The sequence below is a fragment of the Sesamum indicum genome, linkage group LG5 (genome assembly GCF_026168435.1).
Source record: "Sesamum indicum cultivar Baizhima isolate 11 linkage group LG5, ASM2616843v1, whole genome shotgun sequence".
In the NCBI taxonomy this organism is placed as follows: Eukaryota; Viridiplantae; Streptophyta; class Magnoliopsida; order Lamiales; family Pedaliaceae; genus Sesamum; species Sesamum indicum.
In genome coordinates this window covers 14227384-14253381 of record NC_142661.1, presented here as the reverse complement: position 1 = coordinate 14253381, position 25998 = coordinate 14227384, and the positions used below count along the sequence as shown (strand labels likewise).

General features: G+C 36.0%; 1 protein-coding gene across 3 annotated transcripts; it reads right to left on the bottom strand.

The window, feature by feature from the left end:
- Positions 1-1566: 1566 nt before the first annotated feature.
- LOC105162134 (uncharacterized) lies at positions 1567-25860 on the bottom strand. Of its 3 annotated transcripts, none has more exons than XM_088880438.1 (20): positions 24711-25855; positions 23485-23962; positions 22810-22897; positions 22506-22687; positions 22156-22292; positions 17880-17946; positions 17242-17410; positions 17010-17121; positions 11708-11783; positions 11423-11605; positions 10891-11051; positions 9833-9941; positions 9369-9564; positions 8996-9282; positions 8714-8835; positions 5907-6051; positions 5741-5833; positions 2768-2841; positions 2124-2177; positions 1567-2044 (listed from the first exon to the last, which is right to left on the bottom strand). In XM_088880438.1, exons 1-20 carry the CDS (start codon positions 25691-25693, stop codon positions 1750-1752), a joined length of 4011 nt encoding a protein of 1336 aa, XP_088736564.1. In that variant the 5' UTR covers positions 25694-25855; the 3' UTR covers positions 1567-1749. The 3 variants fall into 3 exon arrangements, with proteins under 3 accessions (XP_088736564.1, XP_088736565.1, XP_088736566.1); XM_088880439.1 differs by having other exon boundaries at positions 1906-2044; positions 2124-2205; positions 24711-25858; XM_088880440.1 differs by lacking the exons at positions 1567-2044; positions 2124-2177; positions 2768-2841; positions 5741-5833 and adding an exon at positions 6405-6440 and having other exon boundaries at positions 5913-6051; positions 24711-25860.
- Between the last annotated feature and the right edge of the window lie 138 nt (positions 25861-25998).

The window sequence follows — 25998 nt, the reverse complement described above, 5'->3', positions numbered from 1 at the left end:
GAGGTGGGTTGGCCCAGGCCCACTTCGGACTGGATTGGTCTCAAGTATTAAAACCTAGGACCAGCCTAGCCTAGTGACCCACCTGGTCCTAAGCCGGGCCTATTGGGTCATTTTTTTTATTAAAATAACGCATGACATAAGTTTCATTTCATTCTTCTAAACTAACTATTCTAATAGCTTTTTTATACTTTTGAAACTCTAAAAATTATTATATTTATTAATTTACTTCTAATTTTTAAATATTTTAATTCATTAATGTTCTTTGTTTATTTTTTTCAAAGTTTATTTTAGATCCTTTTTTAATTTATTATCATCTAAGTTTATTATTGTAAACTTGTTCATCAAATTATTACTTAAGTTCATTATATAATCTTAACTATTACTTTTTCTAGTTATGTTTTTTTGCGTGATTTAATTTATTATTTATTTATTTCATAATACAACCATAAAGTTTTGTTCAAAAGTAAACCTCTATTTTATAGAAAAATAAAATTAAAATAAGAACATTCGAGCCTGATCCGGTCTTGATCCGAGCCTCAACCCAGTCGATTCATCGACTGTACCTTAGTTTATAAATGGACTCAATTACGGGCCATTTAATGACCACCTCAGGACCGATCGTAAATAGTAGTAGGTAGGTCTTGAACAAGACTTTTTTCGAACTAATCCCTGCCGGTCTTGAGCCGATTCGATCCGTGTGCACCTTGACCTATTGCCTCATGGAATGCCCCAACTTACTGGTTGGAGACAGCTCCTATTAAACTCACCTGTCGTAACAAGTGTTCTTAGTATAATTCTTGTTTAGTCTTAGATGCTACGTTTGTCACTTCTTAAAGATCAACAATATTGTGAGAAGTGGAAATAAGGTAAACTAATCCTATCATGCTTCATGTCATGAGCTTATGCAATAGCTATGTCCCATGGTTATATCGTAAAAAAATGTTGATTAACTTATAAAGAGCTGGTTTGTTTAATTTAAGAAAATGTTGTGAGATGTCTTCCCTTAGTTGTTGATCCGATCAATTTTGAGCTGAGCTTCTTTAACTCCCGTAATTAGACCGAGTCAAAAATAGACTTCCTCATCTTCATACAATGTACATAAGCATGTCTACAGGACAGAGATTGCATTTGAATCACCTGATATTCCCATTAGGCAAACGAAGTTACTCCTAAGTTAACTGCGTTCCACGGGTTATTGTTTTTGCTCAAGCAAAGAACTTTGACAGTATACAACACGACACAGAACGCATTATTTCATTGTTCCTACTTCCTGGAACACTGACATCGGATTGATTTGCCAATTTATAGACACTGCTTCTATTGTTTTAACAAAATGAAAACTTTTATAATCATCACAAAAATCAGAGTTTTTTTAGCCAAAGATCGTAAGTTACATGATTTACTTGTATCACTCTTACAAATTTGGATTCTCAAATTCTATACAAGGAACCTATAGAGTGATCCCATTTGTATGGGGATGAAAAATATAGTACAACTATAGCTCCCTAGGTTCGCAAAATCCTCTTTTTCTTTTTCCGTTTCTCTTTTTGGTTGGGGGGGGGGGGGTTGAATTAGGTTCACAAAACCTCTTATATTGGATGTTATAGACAACAGTTGTCACCTTCCAGATGATGGCTAGCTAGCTTTATGCTTCAACCTTGACAAATAAAAGTTGCAATTCTTCCGCCAGCCACATTGACCCATATGTATCGAAGATTCTGCGACAGATCCAGAGTTATTCCCAACTACTTAGTCAGTGTATGGCTGAGAATCCATGCACATATGTACTAGTTTCCTCTGGTACTGTCCATAATATTCACCAACTGCAACGACATCTTCATTTCCCGGGTTCAGCCCAGGCAAGTTCATGACCTTATTCTTTAACAAAGTAGCATCTTCATCAGAATCCAAGCGGGAGAGAAATTCAGCATGGATTTCACGGCAAACAAGTATGAACATGGCTGCAGTGTCGGGCAGCTGTGCCTGGCGAAGAGCTGTCAATGCTTCTTGTAACCCACCAGCTGCAACGTATAATATCAATGCCCTGCATAGACACGTGTTTAAGGATTAAAGAGAACAGATAAAAATACTTTTTTCAAAATAAGAAAATGGAAAAGTGATACCTCCAGATGTTATGTTCAGTGTGAAGAACATGTTCCGCCCATCTCTGCAACACTCTGTGGATCATTCATAGAAGTCAAGGTCCTAATCATTTGTTCACCCAACAATTGAGCTAAAGAGATGTGTGATGCATTGTTGAACACAAACAAAATGTGGAATCACTAGCACAACAAAACATGGGTTTATCATCATTTGTAAATTTGAAATCAATTTTGCCATAGTAATTGGTCATGTAAAAGGAGACAAATATTCTCGTAATACGATTAGCAACCACCTAGAGCTAATTTGGCACTTCAACACACAAACTTCTAATTTGATACAAGTCGGTAAAGGCAGACAGCCTAAAAGGGCAAAGGAGTCAAATGCTTATGGCATTGTTGAATAGCAGCATACAATATTGCTGTTATCTATTTCCGAGGTTTCTCTAATGTAAATATTGTGGAAATTATGAATACGACACATGCCAGAAAGAAATAGAGAGTACTTCGTACCAAATTGTAGAAAGGAGATACAGATTAAGCTCTCAAATACAAGAAATGACATATTAGTAGCGGAAACAATCTTGTGACTTGAGTAAATTTACAGATCACCTTTGCAGATGTACCAATAAGGAGATAGGCCTGACTGAAGTGAAGACAGAACAAACCTTGCATAATCAGACCCTTTTAAGTGTGTCGCAGCTAATGTTGCGGCGTCCGTCCAGCACCCAGCATCCTGCAACTGCAAAAGAGTAGAAACTACAGTATAAGCAGAATTATCATTCTTTAGAAATACATTTCACAATCTTAGAGTGGTGTTCCTTAATACTTTTCTAGGAAGTACGTGGTCCTGGCTTAGTCGGACTTCTATATTCTGATAAAAAAATTGACCAAACTCCACTAGAACTTTATCAATCTAACTGATAAATTAATGCAACAGATGCATCATGGATTTCACCACCTGTTTGTTATTTAAGTGCAAAACTTGGTCATTTGCAAAAGCTAATTATCATGCCAAGAGATGAAAGTACCTCACATTTACACCTAAATTTACCAGATACACTACAACATATACGAGTCAACCAGAGGCAGATTGAAAAAAAAGAGTGTGTCCCATCAAACAGTGTGCATGCTTGGTAAATACTACAATTGAAGTTGCATTAAGCATCAGTCACAAGTAGGTGGTACAAACTTCTACTTAAGGTGGCACAAACAAAACAGAACATGAGTGAGTTTGAATATTCATGACAGTTTCACATAAAAACACAAAGTTGAGGGCTTCTAATAACTCGCAATACTAAAGGATAAAGCAGAAACAAAACAAAGAAGCCCACTAAATATTCAAAAAGGAAGAAAAACGTTACCATGCATATTAACTGAGGAAAAATCCATAAATGAGTCGAAAATGAAGTTTATCTTACTTATCTTAATATGTGAATACCATGATAAGAAGGTAAAACAGAAACCTGAGTCCGGTTCGACCATTGTTGAAGAGAATTTTCAAAGGAATACCAAGCACTACTAATTACAGCACAGCTGAGCTTGAACACAAGTTCCGTAGTGATCTGAGCTCAAATAGAATCCAAATAAAATCTGATTTCAGTATAGGGTGGTATTATATTGTTTTCCCTCTTATTTCCCATAGAATGTATACATGCAGTGTCAAGACTGGTGATTATTTGAAAACTCAAAATATTGAAGGTTGCTTTAGGATGGAAAGCTATTCATTTTTCCACATTAATTCCCTTCACACAGGCATCCATACCAGCAGAATAGCCTTTTTCTTGCATGCGAATTCTGAGTAATTGGAGCCATCTATGCGCAAACTGGAAACTCCAAGAACAGCCATTACTCTAAATTACAACTTTAGGAAGATTAACAAGTTCTCCTTGGTGTGATTAACGCAAGAATGGACAACTCAAACGAAATATTTGAGAAATCTGCTTATGATCCTCAATAGCATCCAATCCACATATTTGGCCTTTATACGAACAGCCATATCCCGTTCCCTTTCTTTGACTGTTGATCAGTTTATCCATGAATAACCTTCTGAACTACTGGTATGTATGATGTAGCATACTATCATGGAAAATACTATGATAAGAGGTGCTTCTGTACTAAACATGCCACCAGTAGTTACCAGGAGTTCTTCCTCCAAAATTTGCTTAAATGTTCATCCATAATCATATGATCAAAAACTTTTTAATTTTCACTATTCATTTATCCTCTCCCCATATACTTATCTAAACATCCTTAACTACAACAATTTGGCCCATTTATTTGCATGTTGCTCGAACAGCTTCAAGCACTTTCGTAATAATGTATATTCCTGACCTTTTTTATATTACATGTCATGAAGCAAATCAAAACAATAGGCAGAAAAAAGATTGAAATCTCTAGCTAAAATGCAAAGAAAAGCTAGAATAGCTGGACCGAATGACTCCCTTGAAAGTAGAGAACTATTCTAATGACATGAAAGAGCTGCCCCTTTTCATGCCCTACCAGGGACATTTAGTTTACATACAACACAGCTTTTCACTAGCTGCCACCTATCTTGGCTGCTTCCTAGTCAACATATTCTTTGTATTGTTCTCACACCAACAGCATGTGGGCGTGATTGAATCACAAATCTGATCCTCTGGCAGTCCCCCTACCCCACATTTGCTCTTGCTCTCATTTCAAGACATTTTAAATGAGAATTCAAACTTCTTTACACCGTCCAGGACCCGGAGATGTTCTTTTTTGATTTTGCATCTAACAACTTATCAGACTTATCAAAAGGTTGAGTTTCTTCCACATATAGGTTAGGTCCATACCACTCTCATATATCTTTGCAACGTCTCACTTTTTCTAGTTGGCAAAAGTGTGTTAGGTCGTCTCATCCTCTAACCCACATGGGCATAATAGAAAGCACAATGGAATAAAGGCTCCTCTGACCAGAAAGCACAAACAGGAAGGACCAAGAACGGCAAACATGCCAATCGACTTTTCATGAGTCTGTTCTGGCCTGGCCTGGCCTTAACTATCACAAAGCAAAGATACACCTTTGAGAGTAAATGTCTGAGCTTCGCTATTATAATTATGTATCTTATTTACTTATGAGAATGAAGAGCATGTCTACCTTGCAGGTGCATCAGATCCACAAGGAAAGAATAATAAAAGACAATTTTGTCATGCCCCTGTCTGTGCTAGCATGCCATCTATCGTATCATACGCATAGAGTCCCTTAATTTAGAAATCACATTCCCAAGTATCGCTAATACACACACATGTATACATTACATAGGAGTACTTTCTGTAACATACTTGACAAATCTACTTTGTTCAACGCCATCAAGGAGGAAAGTGTCATGGTGATTGGCTGACTGCCTTTCTCACTCAGTCTAAGATATATAAATAAGAAAGTAACACAGAGATAGCTTTCAAATGCCAGAATATTATAAAGACCCCACAAGAAGCACAAATGGCACAACTCTAAAAAGTTGCCAAAAGACTGCCCATGTTTCTAAGTACAGCTCTCCCAATGATATATTATATATGTCCTTGCCAGACAAAAGATAAAAAAGAATCTGACATATATCATGGCAGCTGTTTCAGTATATAGGCACACTGTAATAGAGATATGCAAGATAAAACTCTACCTGGGAACAAGCTTCCTGATACCTCCCTACTGCACAAAGCAGGTGCGTGCCAGACATTGACCTATCATTTCTGACCATATTGGCCGCGACTACCTACAGAGGAATACTAGATGAATAGATGGTATGATAAGTTGGAGGGAAAGAGCAGTTAAGAAGAAACAAGTACCTTTACAGCCAGTTCATGCAGAGATGAGGACACAGCAGAGGAAAGCACAACTGCTCGCAGAGCATTTACATAGAAGTAAGAGCTCTCTGGAGAAGTTGAGAGCAACAAGCTAACAGCAGCCTCCAAGTTCCCAACTGACACAAGTCTGACCATGGGAAATAAAGTGAATAAGGCTTAATTTTGTCTTATTTATGTCAAGATTCTCTATTATTCAGTTAACAGTCTCCAAAAAAATTTACATCAGGTCATGCATATACTGACACCTCATATAAGATTTTCACCTATTGCTAAAATGAGATATGCATCTCATTCAACCTGAGGTTTTTGCAACAATTAAAAAAATATCCTACAGCAGGAGGATGTACACATGATTTTAGGAAGAGAAGTGTTTAGAAACTTAAGAGACTTTAAGTTAACAGATCGATAAGGAAACAAAGGGTTTTAGCTGCAAGTATTAGATCGACGCAGAGCAGGATCTTGATAAGCTGCGAGGATAACCTTTTGGGGATGGAGCTGCTTCAGGTGATTTTATTCCTGGTGCAACAGAGCTTCCATAAAGTATTTTTGAAGGAAAATAAAGAGGCAGAATGAAAACTCTTACCAACTAGACAATAAATAATATTTACTACCAGCCACTGTGGAAAAGACTGAAACACGAATCATAATGTTCCCTCATCCCCAAGGGCCTAAACTGAATGCTCTCATTTGAAATGACTAAACTTTAGAGTTAGATTATGGTCACTTCATTTCAGTCACACTTTGAACCTCATGTAAGTGAAAGTCTACAGGATAGTTACAACTAAGGTAGACCTGCCAAATAAAGGAACATTCTGTTGAAGATAATTTGAATGCTGTCCAAGCTTCTTGGATTCTAGTTATTTTTATTGTTATTATTTCTGTTTAAAATAAATGCAACAGAAACATTCCCAATTTCTCTCCAAGTCCTAAAGTCCACAATAATCCAGATTTGGACTTCCATATGCATTATTTGAAGGGCTTATTGTAATGACCTTTGCTCGGAATTATTGTAACTACAGACTATTTCCGGGGCCCTTTTAAAATTATAAAATCTTGCCTCCAAGTTGCGGCCAGTAAAAACACCCAAATGATAAATGTAACAAGACTAAGTTCCTCCTGGTCAAAAACTAAAAGATCAATCAATTACAACTCCTTCCCTTGAGAATTAATGTAATCTCTGACTACACCCTTCCACATTTTGAAATTACAGTGCCCTCCAAATTTACAATGTTTACATGCCAGTGCTTTCAAATTTATAATGTTAATTCCCCTTTAATTTTTTAGACAACATGGAGGTGTATTTGTTCTGTCTTTAATTTAGGAAAACGAGATAAATATAATTCTTTAGTTATGTTGAGGTGCCTTATTTTAAAAACGTCATAGGAGAAATTTTTCTGAAAACTGCAAAGAAGGATTGTCTTAACATTATGTTTCTCCACACTCTAGATATTAAATGATAGCTAAAAATATATGTTTACTGTTATAGTGTTTAAAACAATTGATTCCAACATTGAAATAAATAAAACAGCATGGCATTGGTTTAAAGTAAATAAGGCTTCATTACATCATTTTTGCAAATCATCACAAATTGAAAAAACATGTTGAAGAATTAACATTACAAGATTTTGTGCCAATAAATGAAAACTTATCTAATTTCAGTGTATTATACAATCCAACCCTCATAATATAGCTTCATATCATTATGCGATGTAGTTAGATGAATGCATCTATTATTCTTTACATAAAATACAAAATATAAATAGTTAAGAATATAAAATAAGATAAGGCTACAAAATTTGGTATCCAGTGCATGATTAAAATAATATTACCTACAGATTGTATTCATTACAAAAGTACCCCTTCAAGTTTACCAAATAACTAATGGCAAATAGGCATATACAAAAATTTTTGGATTACATGATCATTTCCATACTTCTAGCAGATGGGGGCGTCATGTAAATGTCGTAATTTTGAATGGGAAGGTTTTGTAGTTTCAAAATGGGGAGGGGTATAGTTGTAATTAAACTCCTCAGGGAGATAATTGTAACTCCCTTATTTGAATCATCACATAAATATGTTCACAGCCATCTGTACACTGTTCAAATGACAATAACATTTTATGAGCATGTGTCGCAGTTTTGTGCAGACTCGGTCACATAAAACTTTGATGCATATGATTCCTGACCCACAATCATATGAACTCTGATGTAGATGTCCTCCTTCCATGTTTTATAAACACTTTTAAGCTTGAGAAACAGAGATGGAAAATGAAAGAGGAAACTATTTTCTTGCTTTTGCAACAAGCATCAAGTGAAATGACAAGAATAACTGCAAGCTATACTATATATTTTCTAATTACTCGCACTTATTCGATGTTTGTTGGATATCTAGAAACTAATCTCATTTTTGTCTCTCTTCTTCCACTGTGTCTTAACCATGCAAGTACATCCTTAACAATCACATTCTGCTCGCAATATAATAAAGCAATCAGATTATTGATGATGACTCAGTTTCAAAGTCAGACAAAATTAACTTAGTTAGACATCCAGTTTGCCACTAAATAGGAGATAATCTATTTCTCATAAAGAAATAATACATGACGGAAAGATGATTTGTGGCTAGCTACCATGAACACAATTAATGCTTCTACAAGAATCCAGTAATAGAATACAATTCAGTTGATAGAGGCACAGCCTCATAATAAACTTGTCCATCCCAATGCTGGATGATCCAATTAGCAACTAGAAATCTTGAACAGGAGGTGTCAATAATTTAGAGGAAAGACTTACTCATGTATACGGTTTTGAATTGCCTCTTCGCCCTCCAATTTCTCATGCCAATTGATACGTTCATTAGCGCGCTCCCATAGTTCTTGTTGTTCAAAGGCCATCAATTTAAGTTGACCGTTAACCTGCGATGAGAAATATTATCATAAAGAATTCTCAACTACCGGAAACCATACATATAACGGACACATCACAACTTTCCACCAATAAAACCAAAACACTTGATAGCTAATTTAAACATATCTATCCAATAAACAACAATTTTTATCACTCAATTTGACTAACCAACAAATTCTTTTTCCCTGATCCAGGCGCTGATTTCCCTTTTGAAGATATCCTGCTCAACATGGATGCCTCGTCAATTTCAGGAGTGCGAGCTGTATGTGGCCCTCTTTGTGTTGATTTATTAACCAATTTATTCATCAAGTGGTTGAGAGCATGAGGTAATTGTAGCCAAAATAGGGCTTCCATGGATTCACCAAAGATGGCCGCTGCAAATGCCAACCTCAATGGGGAGCCTTTTCTAACAACTTTAGCATATAGTCTTACTCTCTCGTCATCAAGGAGGCAGCCTTAAGGATACGTAAAGGAAGAAAAAGTCATTAAATTGTTAAGATACACATATTTTACATTAGCTGTGAACAGGACAGAAACAGACCTGCTTTACGGTAAGGCTCTAATACTTTCAGAAGCATTTCTGGAACAACAGAGTCGCCAACACGTGGTGAATTCATCATGTAGCCACGGAGATCTCCAGCTGATGGGGTTCCTGGAGTATTCCAGTCATTCATGGTTGTGCTAAATACATCAAACCATGCAGGTTTCACACCCAACTGCAAGATCATCCTCAGCGCCTGTAGGAAAAAGAAAAGCATCTCTAATAAGCAAATTGATGACAAATACTCATTATCAATTTTCAACTTCTACTAAGATACTACCAAAAACAGTATTTTCAATCTGTTTGTAGTATACATCAAAGAAATACCAATACAAAGAAAGATTCCCCTCCCTTAAAGTTTTACCATATATCTTGTACACAGAATACTAGTTACAGAACAACCAACCAATCCATAGATCCATGTTTATACTATAGTTTGCTACAAGTCATGTTTCAGAAGGTACCAGGGCATGTGGTGTGGGGAGCAATACAGGAGAAGGCAAAGGTACTGGCCGAAATCTCTCTTTTGTTGGTCGAACTTGGGGACCAAGAACCCCCATTTTCTGGTCATTTCTGCATGCAGAGGAATTTGGCTCATCAACTATAGCAAGATGCTTTTAGGTTGTGAGCTTCTCAACATATTTGCGACAAGCAGTAAATTGCATTTCAAGTGAAAATATATAACATGAAAAGTTGAGTAAGAGTATCCTTAACGCACTTGGTTTCCATTTTTGCAACACAAAATATGACATGTAAACAAACTTTACTGTAAAGTTTTGTAGATCCAATCCACACAGGACAAAATAGAACTACTCTGGCACATGCTAATTTAATGCACACATCAAATAAGTATCACATCCACTGTGCCACTTTCCATCCCGATAACTAGAAAAGATTGCTAATGATCTAGCAGGCAACAGGCAGTTACAATGTCAATACTTTATATTGGCACTGTTAAGTTTGTATCATCCAAGAGTTCAACTTTAATGTTTCAGGTTCCTTTCTTAATTGATCTGTTTCTCTGTTTATATCGTGAATTCTCCTGATATAAGATCTGCCTCTTCGTAGATCTCTTACACAAGAAGGATATCCTGCAAGGATCACACTTCAGATTGATTGAAACAGAAAATATTTGATTCATAATAGAATATATTGACTTGCAAACTCATAGTGCCTGTCTCATTAAATTAATACCCCCTCCATCCAAAATAAAAACTCCCAGTCAACTAGGTCCGAGTGTTAGATGAGTTTAGAGAAAATGAAAGTGTTGTATATCTTTACATTAATGCCTTCAAATGTAGTAATGAAGAATCAATTGACATTTCATATGTTTTAGCTGAGATGGTAAAAAGAAATTCCATTCAGGAAATAAAGTTTTAAACTTAGGACAGTTGGAGTAATACTAAGGATATGATAACCATGTCCTCTTCTATCAGCTTACACTGGATATGTACACAGTTGTAGCAGCAAATGCTTAAAATATGAAGAGTTATAGTGAACTGTAAGGAATTAATAGACATACACATTAAGTTCAACAAGACGGAAACTACTATCAGCTCCAGCTATGCACAGTACCAGTGGATCATCCTTACTTGTCCGCAATGGCAACCAGTCAAGTTCAACTACTAGAGTTCCAGGAAATTGTGGTTGTAAAAGGGAATTAGCCAATGGATCAGGTGAATCCTGTAGATCAAAAGCACTTATGAAATTGAGAATCAAACAGAGACATTCCCTAAGTTGGGGAAAGAACAATAATGTGAACTAGTCCTTTTACATTGATATTGCAATTGTGAGAAAATTTCACATGTAGAATTGGGGAATAAAGGTTTCTTAAATCTTAATCCAACTCTTATCAAAATGAATTGAGAAGGAAGTTGAACAAATTTTAAGTTGGTAGTGGATGTCTCTAAATACCATTAAAGTATAAGGATTACCTTCTACACATTGTTATCCATGTAAGATACATGAAATTTCACATAAAAATATTCCACACATAATGATTAACATAGTCATGAAGTATTTCAACTAGTGCTATCATGCTATGTGATTCTTACCAGATCAAACACAGAAAATGTGTTGTCATAAAATAAAACAGCAATACGCCCACGGCTACGGTCTCCAGGAACAACTGGTGAGAACTTGATTCTCCTAATACCATCCCTGTGAGTGTTGAATGAGGATGATTGCCCAGTAGTGACATCCCACCAGCGTATGTTCCCTGTCCTGTCTCCAATGACCTGAAATGTCAATACAGAGCTTCTAATATGAAACCTTCCCATAAAGTCGAAAAATGAAAATTCAATCATGAGTAGAATAAGTCCATCATATATGGTACATACTACATGAGGCAAGCGATAAGCCATGGCTGTAATCAATCCATCCGACGTAACAAATGAAGATGATGGCCACTTCGGTCTGAAATAATGGCAAATTCAGACAAGATAACATGAATTAGAGCACTTCCATGATGTTAAGGAAACATGGAAGCCATTTCAGTTTGTAGTTGAACATGATAAAGTAGTGAGCAATGTAATATAAAAAAGTTAACTTGGTTATAGAAATAAATTATAATGACAAAAGAAAATGCGACGAAGCTGAAAGATGACTGACAAGGATTTGTTTATTAAAAGGCCATGATTTCTATCCACTAAAAGAAATGACCAAATCACGTCATAGAAACATATGAAATTATACCACCATGAAAAGATACAAATTAAAAGTTCCATTTCTATGTTCCGGAGTAGTCATGAAACTCTAAGACAGAAAGCAAAATAACAAAGACAATAAAAATTGTACTGCTTTGTTCTTTATTCTTTTCTGTCTTCTTTCCTATTCTTTATTTATCATTTTTCCACGTTCAACACCCCCCCCCCTCTTTTCTTTCTTTCTACTTTCCTTCTGTTTTTTCCTTTCTCCTTATATTCTCATCAACAGCCAGCCCCTGGCCCCACTCTGGCAGTCATCGCTGCTGCAGATCTACCCAGCTGCTCCACCCTCCATGCAGCCCCATCACTCAACCCACTCTTCCCAATTCTAAGTTGCACAAATGTACACACACACGTGCGAAGAGAGTGAAAGAGATTTTATAAAATGTATGTATATATGCACATATGTATTCACAGATTTATATATTTACATACACATCACATGTATATATAGATACATATATATTGTCGACAGTAGATTGATACACTAATTTATAAATTTACATATATATGCATATAATATACATTTATTTACTAATTTCTTCATTTTTCTTGTGTATGTGTAGTGAGTTAGAGGAAGAGAGAGAGGTGGAGGTGGAATTGGCCAGTGAAGAAACTGGAAAACTAGTTTAGCTTTATCGAAATTTAATTATTTAATTTTTGAATAAAATATAAATTCATTAAAAATCACTAAAAAAAGAAAATTAATGACAAAAAGTGAGTGACAATTTTAATATTGCGAGCAATCCAATTTTTCATGAGAGGACAAAAACATATTGAACTAGAATGCCACTTCGTTCCCGAGGCGGATTAACTCCTCCTATGCAGAGAGCAAACCTTTCCCAATTTAAATTCTATAACAAGTTGGGCAGGATTGATATTTATACTCCAGCTTAGGGGGGGGGGGGGGGGGGTTAGAAGATTTAAGATTTGTTAGGGTTGTTACATTGTATATATCTTTCTTATTATTTGCGATAGCTATGATTGGTATGTGAATCACTTTGTACATATCCTCTTCCTCCATCTCTATGTATTTGAGATTACATGTCTTCAATAATACAGAAACATACTTCCCTTCTCTACTTTTCAAAATTTGGAAGGACAAAAACACCATATATGTTATAATATCTACCCATATACCAAAAAAATAAGTTGGAGCAGCGCCCCTTTTTGTGCTTCTTCCTTCTGCTAGAGTAAAGGTAGACGTAAACTTTTTTAGAAGAATAACCAAGTTTCACAAAATCTAATTTAATTTAACTTCAGCGATAAGCTAATGATCACTTCAAATAGGTTTTTGCAAACAAATCTTTAGTAGCAGTTTGCAACAGATTATAAAACCAGCTTTTCCCCTTGTGGCTTAAAGAAACCATTTGAAGGATGTTTGCAATCTCCACTTTAGCTTCTGGGAAGATATTTTTTGTACTTCTTGCAGCATAAGTGCGAAGCATCCAAAAACCCATAATGAACCAGCCCCAAGCCTCTTCAAATCAAACCATTCAACCACCACAGGCCACCAACATCAGAAACACAATTGCGCCACCACTTGTATATACGCATATGTATTCATATATAAAACTATATATAAGCATGCATACATATAAGTTTCTATATACTTATTTATACCAAATGCATTTTTAGTTACCACTCAGCATGCTTGATTGCAGCAGTAGGTGATGGCAGCCTGGGTTTGTAGCAGGGCGGGAAAGCTGGGGAGGGACTAAGTTATGTGTGCAGCACAGGGCTTGGATGGGTTAGAGTTGGCTGCACAGGACTGCAGCAAGCTCTTGAAGAGGGCACAGCGCTCGGTAGGGGATTGGTCTACGGGCCAGGAACGGGGCTCGGAGGCTCAAGAGACAGGCAAGAGGCCGGGTGCAAGATTAGTGTAGTGTAAAGAAGAAAATTCACTTTCAACTTTTGGACAGCTTTACTAATCAATTACCAAGATTTCTCCAATTTTACTACTAGCCACATTCACAAGCCCATGAAAACATCGCCTAAGGAGAATTAGTGGTGCCATGAGGTGTGGAACACAAGTCCAGCTAGATTTGATACTAACTTTAGGCGCATGGTTATTAGGGGTGGCAGACAAGTCGAGCTGGCTCACGAGCTTCGCAAACCAGCTCGATTTTGAGCTCGACTCAAGCTCGAAAAATTCGAGCTCGAGCTCAATTCTCTTTATTCATCAGTTCGCAAGCCGGCTCGTGAGCTTTTCCTATTTTTTTTATTTTTTATATATATTTTTATTTATAAAATGTTTATATATTTAATTTTATATTCAAAACTTATCAATTTTACACTCAAAATTGACCATATATTATAATTATTAATCAATATCATACATTTTATTTTGGACAATAATAAATTATGGTACTTTTATTTATACATTCAATCTTTATACAAAACAAATTTAATCAACAACTTAGTAAATTATAATATTTTTATAATTAAGATTATTATTTAATATGACACATATAAACTTTATGTTATATTTTAATATATATTTGTATTTGTTATATGTTTTTTAAATTGACAAGTAATTCACTTATGATCTTTTTATCTATTTCTGAGTTTTATATTTATATCAAGATACATACTATGCATTGTGCAATCTATTTTATTACTTATAAATTTATGTCGAAATTTAGTTATTCCTACGAATTAATCGAAAATAATGATAATAATAATAATAATAATGGTTGAACAATTTTAATTATATTTATTATTATTTTATTATATATATAATGAGATAAAAAAGTTTAATCAACAATTACGATATCTTAAAATCCGAGCACCCGATTCATACCAACTTTAAATATACATAAGACTATGTCCATTAGATCATATCACATGACCTGATTCAACGATACACCATCTTGAACGATAACTCTTATGTTCCGAGTACGATATCTCGACATCCGTATATCCAATAAGTCTAAAACTTTACCAAATGAATTTTTCTGTAAGTTTGATCATATCTAACGGTTTGATCTGAATTTTGATGACCCAATTAACCCATATTGTTCAACAATGTAAGATGATAGTTATATCAATGTAATACTAATATTTATGAATATATAAATTTATTGCAGATTGTGAACATATATTAATCTCAACTATAAAATATTTTTATATATTTCAATTGCACTATTCTAAATAATGGATACTTTTCTACAATTTTAAATTGTTCAGTATGAATTTTTCTTTTTTTTGGTATATTTTACAAATTATATTACTACTAAACTAATTAGTAGTTTATATTTATAACAATACATTAAAATTTCATACTACATTTTGGTATATTTATAACATAGTATACATTATGCAATCTATTTTATAACTTATAAAATTATAACATTTTATTTTATTGATAATAATAATAATAGATCAACTTGAGCTCGAGCTGTCTCATCATATAGGAATCGAGCTCGAACAACTAAAAATCGAGCTCGAGCTCGAGCTCGAGCTCAACTCAAGCTCGAATCGTTTACACCCCTAGTTATTAGCAATGAGCGAACAAATAATATTGTCTTCATCAACATATTGCCGTTTTTTATTCCACTTTTCAGCAGCCAATTATCAACTATACCTAGCCCGAATTGCAAATTCAGCATACTCTTAAATAACAGGAGAATCAATGATTAGAACAAGCAAATATGCCAAACACGCAGCACCATAAAAATTAGATTGACGAAGAGAGCAGGTAACAACATTGCCAAACAACAAAGTTTTCATCATCATTAAACTTGCTAGAAAGTGAACCGTACAAGGACTGTCTAATGCTATAACAAAAGTTTCTCAATGAACAGCAAAACTTTTTGACTCTTCTGAAATAAGAAGTTAGTCCAAAAGTAGGATATAGTTAAAACTATGAGCAGCTTAGTACGCTGGTTGTCCATGAATTTATGATAAAAAACCCAGACAAATGTATGCTTTCCCTAAAAACTGAAATTTGCTTTAAACAATCTTTATTTGCAAAAACATCTCAGTCAGCATAATACACGCACATATAAAATGTAATACATCAGAACAGCATCTCATTATGAGCAACCTTCTAGAATTTGTGCATCACATCAATAGAATCAAGCTTGCAACTTAGCTTCAGCTTTCCAATTGTAAATGAAAATCAAGTATTTTGGCTAACAAAACAAATGGCCATCTCCTATATCAGATTCAACGCAAGGAGCCGTTTCTGAGTAAATCTTTTTGTAAGCAACTTGCTTACCTATCAGACTTATGATGCCTTAAAGCTTATATCAAGATTATGATTAAGCAAGAAAGGGGTAATAGCAAAAAGAAAACACGCTAAAAGCTTGGGCAAGAGGAAATAACTGAGGAAAAAATTCATGCAGAATAGTTTTAGCATAAGTAACTAGAGTTAAAACAAAATGCAACTAACAGCGAAAAAAATAAAAAGAATTTGATCAAAAAATGACCGGCTCAACCATAGTACAGGTCTACTTTGTTTATTCGAAGAAATTTTCCCAAAGGACAGATCCACTGACAACCTGTTTGACATGGATAACTTAGAAACGGTTTTTTTTTTTGAAAAAAAAATGCTAATATAGAAGCATTAACAGAAAAATCTGGTCAACAAATTGTTCATAAGACTTCCAACAAAAAGTCAGTTTACTCGTCATCTGCCTAAACTTGAGGTATCTACATATAGTTATCATTAATTATGAGATCTGGAACAGATGAGAACTTGACTACCCTCTTCATCCCATTGCTATATGCATACCCACCCCGTCAAAAACAGTTTCAAATAAAAAGCTCACTGCTCCTGCCAAAAAGTCTAAAGTTATCCATATATTTTAGAGGTTCAACCTAAAACTATAACTTGAATTTAATTCCAAAGGTTGGAGATATTAATCTGTTAAAGGCCCAAAGCGCATCCTGATAAATTGACCATCAGCCATGAATTAGAGAAAAAGCATACCTAAAGTCTCGGATTCTTCGTCCGTGGACCTCGAACACTCCAAGTGCGCCATTCACCAAGGCAAATGCAAAGCTTTCTGAAAAATCTTCATGGGATCCATCTGCTCCTTCTTCTGCAATTCATGAAATGAATATTCAATGCAAATATTAAGTAAAGCTGGCCAACTTAAGAGTCAGATCTAGGAAACATCTTTAAAGAAAGATATGAATTAGCTTAAGCAAAAATTGCTCACTAGCATCAGTTGATGATGTTGTAGTAGGGGATGAGGGCCCGATAAGGGGGACGTCAGCATGATCTTTGGATAAAAATGAAGAGGTCCTTGTAGGTTTACTTTGGGCTGGCCTTGGAACTGTTGGAAGAGTCCATTCAAGAACGGTGAATGGAAGAGCTAACGACCTCAGCTGCACCATAAATACTTTAGATGTTTTTTGAGAGTAAAGGTTGAAAGAATTAATAAAACTATTCCAGTGTGGATATTTGTAATTTAATTTACTTCAATTCATTAAAAAGGAAAACTTTCTTATTAAAAGCTGGAATTTCTAGTCATGATCAATAAAATGAATTCAGAAGTTGGCAGCATATGCGATTATAGGGAAAATTAGCTCAAATGAAACTCAATGGTTATCAAGCCTTGAGACTTACAAGAGAACATTCATTATTTGTTTGATAATTTACCCGCAGAATCAAGTTACTTTTGCTCTCAGTTCAAGTTCACACCTTTAAATCAGCTTAATGAATGCATAACTGTTATTGATACCTTTATCTCACTTAAATGACAAATTTCAAAACAGTTTCCAAAACAAGAAAGAAAGAGAACAATCATCATATCTTAATCAGAAAGGCTGATAAAGAAGAAGAATAAAAACTAACCATTATCGGAGCCTTTGTCATTGCCCAAACCTCAACAGGTGCATCCCGGAACAAGATCAAAAGATATCTGAAAGAATTTACAGCTATATTGAAGGAAGGGTCTCAGAAAGAATTGCTAACAAGTTGTGAATATAAAAGAAATCCACTTTGAACAGGTTTAGTAAAGAATGCTCGTGATTTTTTAGAATGAAAATGAAATCATTTAGGTCAATTAAGTCATAGATTTGACCAATTAGAACACCATTCTATAACCTTTTCTCATTTATATCTCAACCATCCATCTCCAGAAGGGAAAGTGAATACTTTTATTTGCTATTGACAATATTACGGATCTTTGGTTACTATAAAAGCGATATTCTGTAACGCAAACTTATCTACTTCCCTGACATTTTCCACAAGTTCTATAAGAACAGTTTAGTGTTTCCTTTAGCAACCAATTGACAAGAACTTTGGCTTAAACTAGGATATGAGAAGATGATCTTAATTGTATATCAACCCAGCCTGATCTCTGAAAAATTACATGAAAATATATCTCAGAAATGCATTCTATCTTGGAAAAACTTTTTTCTAGTAGACCTGAAAAAGTCCCTGTAAAACCTTCTAGACCTAGAATAGCAGTTGTGCCACCATGCCAGAAGTTGCACAATATCTAACTGAAATTTAGAAGTTCAATCAATCATAAGATTTCATTACTATCCATATCCCTATGCACCTGCAGTTCATAGTAACTTTATAGCCCACTAGTATTTAAAACTTCTACAAGTACCTAAATCTAACTTAGTCCATTAATCCTTAACATTTTTGCATTTCCTATCTAGTGAGTCGTCTACCCTGCCAATCCATTAGGAGCTTCATGTCCAAACACTGTCCTCCCAGACCCAGCAACCCACCTACCACTGGACCCAAATTGAGGGCAATGGAATCCTACTTCAAACATCTCAAGCTATCCACAGTGATTAGTGTATACCAAGTTAAATTTATGATATCCTACTTCAAAAAGGAGAGGAGGGGGCAAAAGCATAATATAGAGAACATGGAGGGTAAAAAAGGCGCCAGCTTCTAAGATAAAATAATTAGATTAGAGAATCACAAAGAAATCTTAACCCAGACTGCTTTAGACTACCATTTGCTTGCAATGATACCAGAGTTGATTTATTAGTCAAGTGGGTTAATATTGTTCTCGGACATATCAACCTAGGTTTGACAACAATTTCAGCCATTTGAGTCATAAGTCTCCTTTGAGAAAGACGAGAATCTCTATCCCATAAGCATGGTCTCCCCCACTATACGCGTACATGCGCAAGAGCACATTGAGTGATGAGGGCATCCTTGAGACAATAAAACAATCTTTAGTAGTCAGTCGCATTACATTCTTACTCCCTGAGAATAATCTTATATAACTTGTTCCCTATTCAACAGTTTTTGGACCATTGCATGGAATTCCGCACATAAGCTACTTCTTATAGTACTATTTGTTAGAATGCATGTTAACATCAAGATAATAGTTTAACAGACCATAACCTCAAAATTGTAATTAAAAACTCAAATTCAGATTTTTCCCGAAAAAGTGAAGCTTTTGGTATCATCATGTTAACTGGAAAAATTCGGTGCGTCTTAGATTTTGCTTACCTGACGACATTTTTGGCAATACCACTCAAAAAGAATGAACCTAGTTAAAGCAATACAAGGATTTAAGTGAAACTATATTGATCCATCAACCGATTGATAACTAAATCAGGATTAAAACTGTAAATGCTTCTACTTGTAATGGTAAAAATTGCACATAAATATGCACAAGCAGACCTATTTTATTGTAAGAAAAAAGTAATAACCAAGAAATATAAACTCATGATGATTTTGAAATTAACAAATTTTATGACTCAAATTTGTTTATACTAAAATGATGGTAATAGAAATTTATGCGTATTAAAATATTTGCAAAATTTACAACCTTCCATTAGATAATTTCTTGTTTGTTTAATTTCCTTTCCAGGAAGAAATACGAGTGGCATTTTCTTAATCATCAACCCCAGAAAAAGAGGTAGACTACCAGTATGAGAGCCTGATGCAAAAAAGGGCATTTGTAATCCTTGATGTGAGGATTGAGAAAGATCTCTTGTACTTGTAAGGAAATGGATTCCACATAGAAATGAATCAAAATCTGAAACTGTCCTATTACAGATGACAATGTGACTAAAGAGCTCCTACTTGCAGTAACTCAACAAGTGTCTTGACTTTTGGTCCAATACTTAAATATGTTTCTGAAGATAACCAAAACTCAATTTCATCTAATGGTTTGGATTCAGAAATGGCAGGGTAAGCTTCCGCACTGTAATATATTAAAATCCACTCAAGATCGCAAAAAAGAGTCAAAAGCAGTAGGCTGACATATAAACTTAATGTGAGTTAATCACTCTCTCAAAGTATAATTATTCAGGTTGAATCACAATTACTTCTTAAAATCATTCTAACGGCTGATTTAGAAGTACTTCCTTAATAAGATGGAAATATCCTTCCCAAATATATTATTGATCTTCCTACTGAAGTCTTTATGCAAATAGATTTTCATTAGAAACTTACTTTAGAAATCAGGCACTGCACACAAATGTCCAAGTCACATTTTGTCTATATCTAATGAACTGTGCTTTCCATGGTTAACCAAAGTCTGCTTATGAACATAACTTTTGGAAATTGTTATATAACTCCTAAAATTTGTTTTTATTGAAAAATTTATGGAAGCTTGATATAAACTGTCCTAATCGATCAAAATGTGTTCACTTGGAACATTTTTCTCGGTTGAGAGAGAAAAATTATTCTCTTATAAATTGTAAATGTGACCATTTTCGTAAGAAAGAAGGGTCCACTTGACCTTACAATTTTCAAACGTCTTCAAACTCTTACAAATCCTTTCTCCTGCATAAAAAGAGGCCTGAATGAGTGCCAAGGAGAAGGATGTCCCTTGCCAACATGGAGGTTGTCCAAGTGCGAAGGGCAATACTTAGTGTCCCTAGCAACACAATTGTTGAATGCTGTATGGTATATAGTAGGCTTCAGACAAATCGAAATTGGAAGCAAGAACCTATAAAATCTTGAGTGAAAGCCTAGGTAGTTCATCAAAAGCTTGGTTATTAGGTCAAGCACTGTAAAAATTTTATGCTTGTTTTCCTTAACTATTTGGCATTTACATTCAACTAAAACAATTACAACTTTAAAACCCTATAAACAAACCCCACCCCTCACCGAAGGCATTTTATGAACAATGTGCTTTGAAAGGCTTGAAATAAGAAACAACATATAACTATGTTAAAAACCAAAGATGCATTTAGAATGGCTCCGTATTCTTTTATTGGCAAAATCCACTTCTTAAATGCAGAAAGGAAAAGGATTTCAAACAATTATAGCCTTGCTGTCCAAAAGCTGTCAAACCCCGCCCACATTCACAGTTCTCGCCACTTTCTTGAAAATTGCAACTTATACCAAAATACTTATACTACTACTACTAATATTGACTATTTATCAATATAGCCTACTTAGTCCCAACAAGGCCTAAACCTTTTCTAAACCAGCACCAACAGCAACCCCAGCTCTCCACCACCCCTAAGTTGTACACTGATATAATGTCACACTTTCCCCCAGCTCTCTAACTGAGACCTAACAACTCCACCATATCTTAGTAGTCCAATTCAAAATGACAAATTCTCACTTAGCAGCCAAACCCAAGGCCAACAGAACTCTCATCTTTAACCATTCATGACACTCCCTCTGTATAATATTCTCATAGCTCCGACCAACCATCTCTGGATATAACATTCCATCTTTCCGGAGCCAAACCTCATCAATTTCCATTGCCATCACCAAAAGGTAAAGGAATATAAAAGAAAGTTAACAAAAAAGAATGAAGCAAGAGATGATGGTTGTGGTAGTAGTGATTGAAGTTGTTTAAAGTTTTTCCAGTTTCAACTCTCCTTTTGTCTTATTTTCTTCAAGTGAAGAGGATTGAACATGCATTCCGAGATCTTTCTTCACAATTTGAGTTTTAACATGAAAATATATTACTGGTCAATCACTGACTAGCAACAATAAGATCTAATAAGTTTTGTTTGCTCTCAAATTCCTCAGTAGCTAAATACTTCTTCTATCATCAGTAAGATATGTAATTTCAGTAGGTATGCTTACTTTAGGATACATGAAAAATTTCAAGAAATGTAAAACATCAAATAACTCAAATCCAGTACAAACAAAACAACCAAATAGAACGACTAAGGAATCAGTAAACCTTCCAGAAGATGAAGCCCTTAATGCTCTTATTGGTGCTCGCTCCGGCTTTTGAAGTACTCGAAATGTTCTATTAAGGCCACTTCTCAGGCTGGTTACAACAAGCCTATTGACATAGCCTCCTGTTTTCTCTGTTCCCTGCATACAAAAATGAATATTGTTAAGAAACTGCGGTTTACAAATATTGACAGAAGTCAAGGCAATGCTTCAAAAATGGATGCACTAGTTAAATCAAAGAGGAATCAAGTGTGAAGCAATTGCTGCCAATTGCCAACATAGCCTGTGACCATATGCATAAGGAGAAATTGTTAACCACCAAAAAATTAGGATGCTCCTAAAGACTATTCTGACCTGCGTATAAGAGAAGGAAACAAGTCTTGAGTTTCCTAGCCAACGTAATCCCCTGACCATGCTGCTGTGAACAGAAAAACTTGCAGCAACAGCATTAGCCGAGATGTCAATCACATCTATCGTGCCATTTTGCGTTCCTAAAGCAACTAGTGGAACAGCTATAGCAGGGGAGTTTCCACCACCTTCATGAATGCATAAATAATCAGTTAATGCATAATGCTGCTTAACACAGAAGATTCGATGAGCTTTCAAGGGGTGGCAGAAAAGGATTCACGAATACAGGAAACAGTTAAAGATTACTCACGTGCTAAAGTAGCCGTCAGTGAAGGCGATGGTACAGCCAGCATAGTAACTGCTGATGACAGAAGATGAAGCTGCCCATCTAGAGTGACCTGCATTATTGGCAGAACTAGCAATTTAGATGAACCCATAGAAAGAACAGCAACAGGCTAGGGGAACAACAAAATATTACAGAATCAGGCCCATCAGCTCAAATCAAATCCGAAACAAACATAAAATGAATTTTTCTTTTTTTCTGGCAGTCGAGGGAACCTGAAAAGAATTGAGTGATCGAATAACTCTCTTTCCCATCCAGATCACATGGTTAAATAAAAAGTACAATCTCGAGTTCCTTTTGAATGCCTTCTAGAACAGAACCACAATCATGATTTAACTTGATAAAGTAACTACTTCTTTTAACATTTGGTTTATATGACGCAAAGGATGTTTTACTATTCAAATTGACCTGCAACAAGAACAATCATGCCCTGAATCAAACTTTTAGAAGCTTGCATACATCAGATACTCGACATCTATTGCAGTTATGTATTTCTGCAGAATTAGAAAAATAACATGCAAATATCACTTCTTCAGTTGTGATCCTTGTACCATCAAGTCCAGCACAGGTAGCAACATCAAATAAATATAAACGAGGAAATACAAAAGAGCATTATCTTTGAAAAATAAGATTCCCAACAACCTTAAATGACACTTCCTCTAAAGAAGTAGTGGGACCAGATTGGCGGTTTTCTCTGCTATTTGTATCATCTGGCTGTGTGACTGATTTCAGTACGCCTAAGTCACCAGGAAAACCTTCTGATCGGGATTCCACTTCCTGGGCTGGAAGTTCACGGACCTCAGCAGCCTTTTTCACATTTTCTATATCCTTCTGACCATCCCTCAACCTTTCAGCAGTCAGGAGCCATTTCCACACTTTTCCATCATCAGAGATGGATATTAAATGTGTCTTCGAAATTATAGGAGATTCATCAAAGAAATCAAAAGGATTATCGAAATCCATATCAAATGAATCTGTGCCAAGACAAAGTTTGCGGATGTCTTGAAGCATGTAATCTGATTGAGAGATGGCAACTGCAAGAACTAAAGGAGAAGGAACAGTTGTGCCAATTGAAGGCATTAATTCATCCATTGAACACATCATGTGCACCTGGTCTCCCCTGAGGTATGATGCAAATAAGAACGATTTTCTTAGTCAACCTAAAATTTAGAAAAGAAAAGTACTCCAACTACGCAATGAAATAGAACAAAAACTTGGTGTATACTTATATACCTCCTAATCACCATGGAATAATGCTCAGTCAACAAGCTCTACTAGTAATACCACATACAGGAAATCCAGTAACTGAAATTAGACCTACTAGAAGCTTACTCTAAAATGATGGGATTGCATCTAAGTTACCATGACATTAGAACCATTAAAGAGAGCAGACAAGAATTATCACATTGTTTCTACGTCCTACAGCTTCGTGCATAACTGACAGTGTTCGCACATTAACATGATTACAGAACCACAATGAGCGTGTTATATACATCATAAAATGTGTTTTGTCTGCTCTTTCAATTCACCCATTCACCATTCTTTACCATAATCCTGGCAACAGAATATACATTGTCAACGCTCACCAAACTTTGCTCAATTGTTAAAATTACATATCACGTTCATATCAATAAGTTCATAAGCTTACATTTTTCATGTGAATCGTGGCCATTAAACTTTCTATTGAAACATTTTTACTAGGTAATTATTCTCACAAGTTGACACTCTGTATATCATTACTCAGTTTATATAAACAAATTTGAAAAAGTTCACGTGGAATCTATTCTAACACACTTCAGCAATACAGTACAATATAAACATGACCAAGAAAACAAAAATGCAAAGTCATGTTGACATACAACACTCACTCTTTGCGTCGCCAAGTACTGAGCTTCCCATCCAAATGAGCACAGTAAAACACCTCCATATTCACATCTGGTAACACTTCCAAGATCTTGCTGCAACCCCTCGGCAACCCTGCTGCAAACAACACCGATTCGTACTGCAAGTCAAACAATAAAAGCTCTCTGGGAAAACCCACTAATATCACATGTTTCCAATGTGGCGAGAAGGCAAACTTCGCCACATAATTGGGGAAGATCACAGAGGCCGGCGCCCCACTGTTACTGCCACTAGAAGAATCTCTCTCCAGCCTCTGCAATTCCGACGCGTCTGTGCGAATCTGAAGTTCCTTCAAGGCGACGTCGTTTTCAGAATCATCACCCAACAATCTCACCGACAGCAGGAATCCCTTAAGCCCCAAGGCACAGAAATGGCGGGAATCGAAGGGGTCCCGCCTAAGACAGGAGAAGTATTCCGGGGAAGAATCGTACTTGAAGAAGCAGCGGCCAGTTGCAGTGTTGTAAATAGAGAGAAACGAGGGTCCTGAAATGGCAGCGAGGCACCAGGAGTCGGGTCGGGCCTGGATCCAGCAGAGATCCTGGATACCTAATTTAGATGAATTAGGATTATTTGTATCGAAAGAAAGAATGGGGGCTTTGGAGCGGAAATCAAGCAGCGAAATGCGCCCATGGCGATCACCGACAGCGAGCAGGAGGTGCGAGGAGGTATTTTCGCTGTCCAGTAGGTAGTGGGGTAGGGGGAGGGGAGACCATCGCACGGCGGTGATGAAGGGGGACACGGTGGACGAAGCCTGTGGGGGAAGGGGGAGGGTGGAGACCAGCTGCATGGAGTGGGTGTCAAGAATGGCGACGGAGCTGCCGGCAGCGTAGGCAAGGAGGCCGGCTGAGGAGAGGTCCGCAGATCCGCAATTGTTCTTGGACGGTGGCCCCGGCAGCATGCAGTCCCACGTAGCCAAGGAGGGCTCGTTGGGCGGCCGCGGCATCGACATAGCTTTGCTCTCTGGGAGCTACTGATTGATTGTTTGTCAGGTAATGAGAGAAGTAGTGAAGAAAGGAGGAATGGAATGTGAGAAGAGAGATCTGAATTCTAACATGCAAGGCTGGCACGTTGGGCAGATGGAAAAGGTTTATGAAAATGCAACTTGGACAAATTACAATGGAAAAGGTTTATGAAAATGCAACTATGACAATTGTACAATAAAAGTTCATCTTACACTATTCTTTGATTTGATTTTACTCATGTTTTTGGTGTTCAAGAATGAAGGGAAAATGAAGGAGTGTGTGTTACATGGGA

Excerpts from the sequence above, each read along its gene's own strand:
- LOC105162134 (XM_088880438.1), bottom strand. The coding sequence starts at position 25,693 with ATGTCGATGCCGCGGCCGCCCAACGAGCCCTCCTTGGCTACGTGGGAC. Across the intron at positions 2,842-5,740 it reads ATCAGGAAGCTTGTTCCCAG|TTGCAGGATGCTGGGTGCTG; the intron begins GTAGAGTTTTAT and ends ACTCTTTTGCAG. Across the intron at positions 2,178-2,767 it reads AAAGGGTCTGATTATGCAAG|AGTGTTGCAGAGATGGGCGG; the intron begins GTTTGTTCTGTC and ends AATGATCCACAG.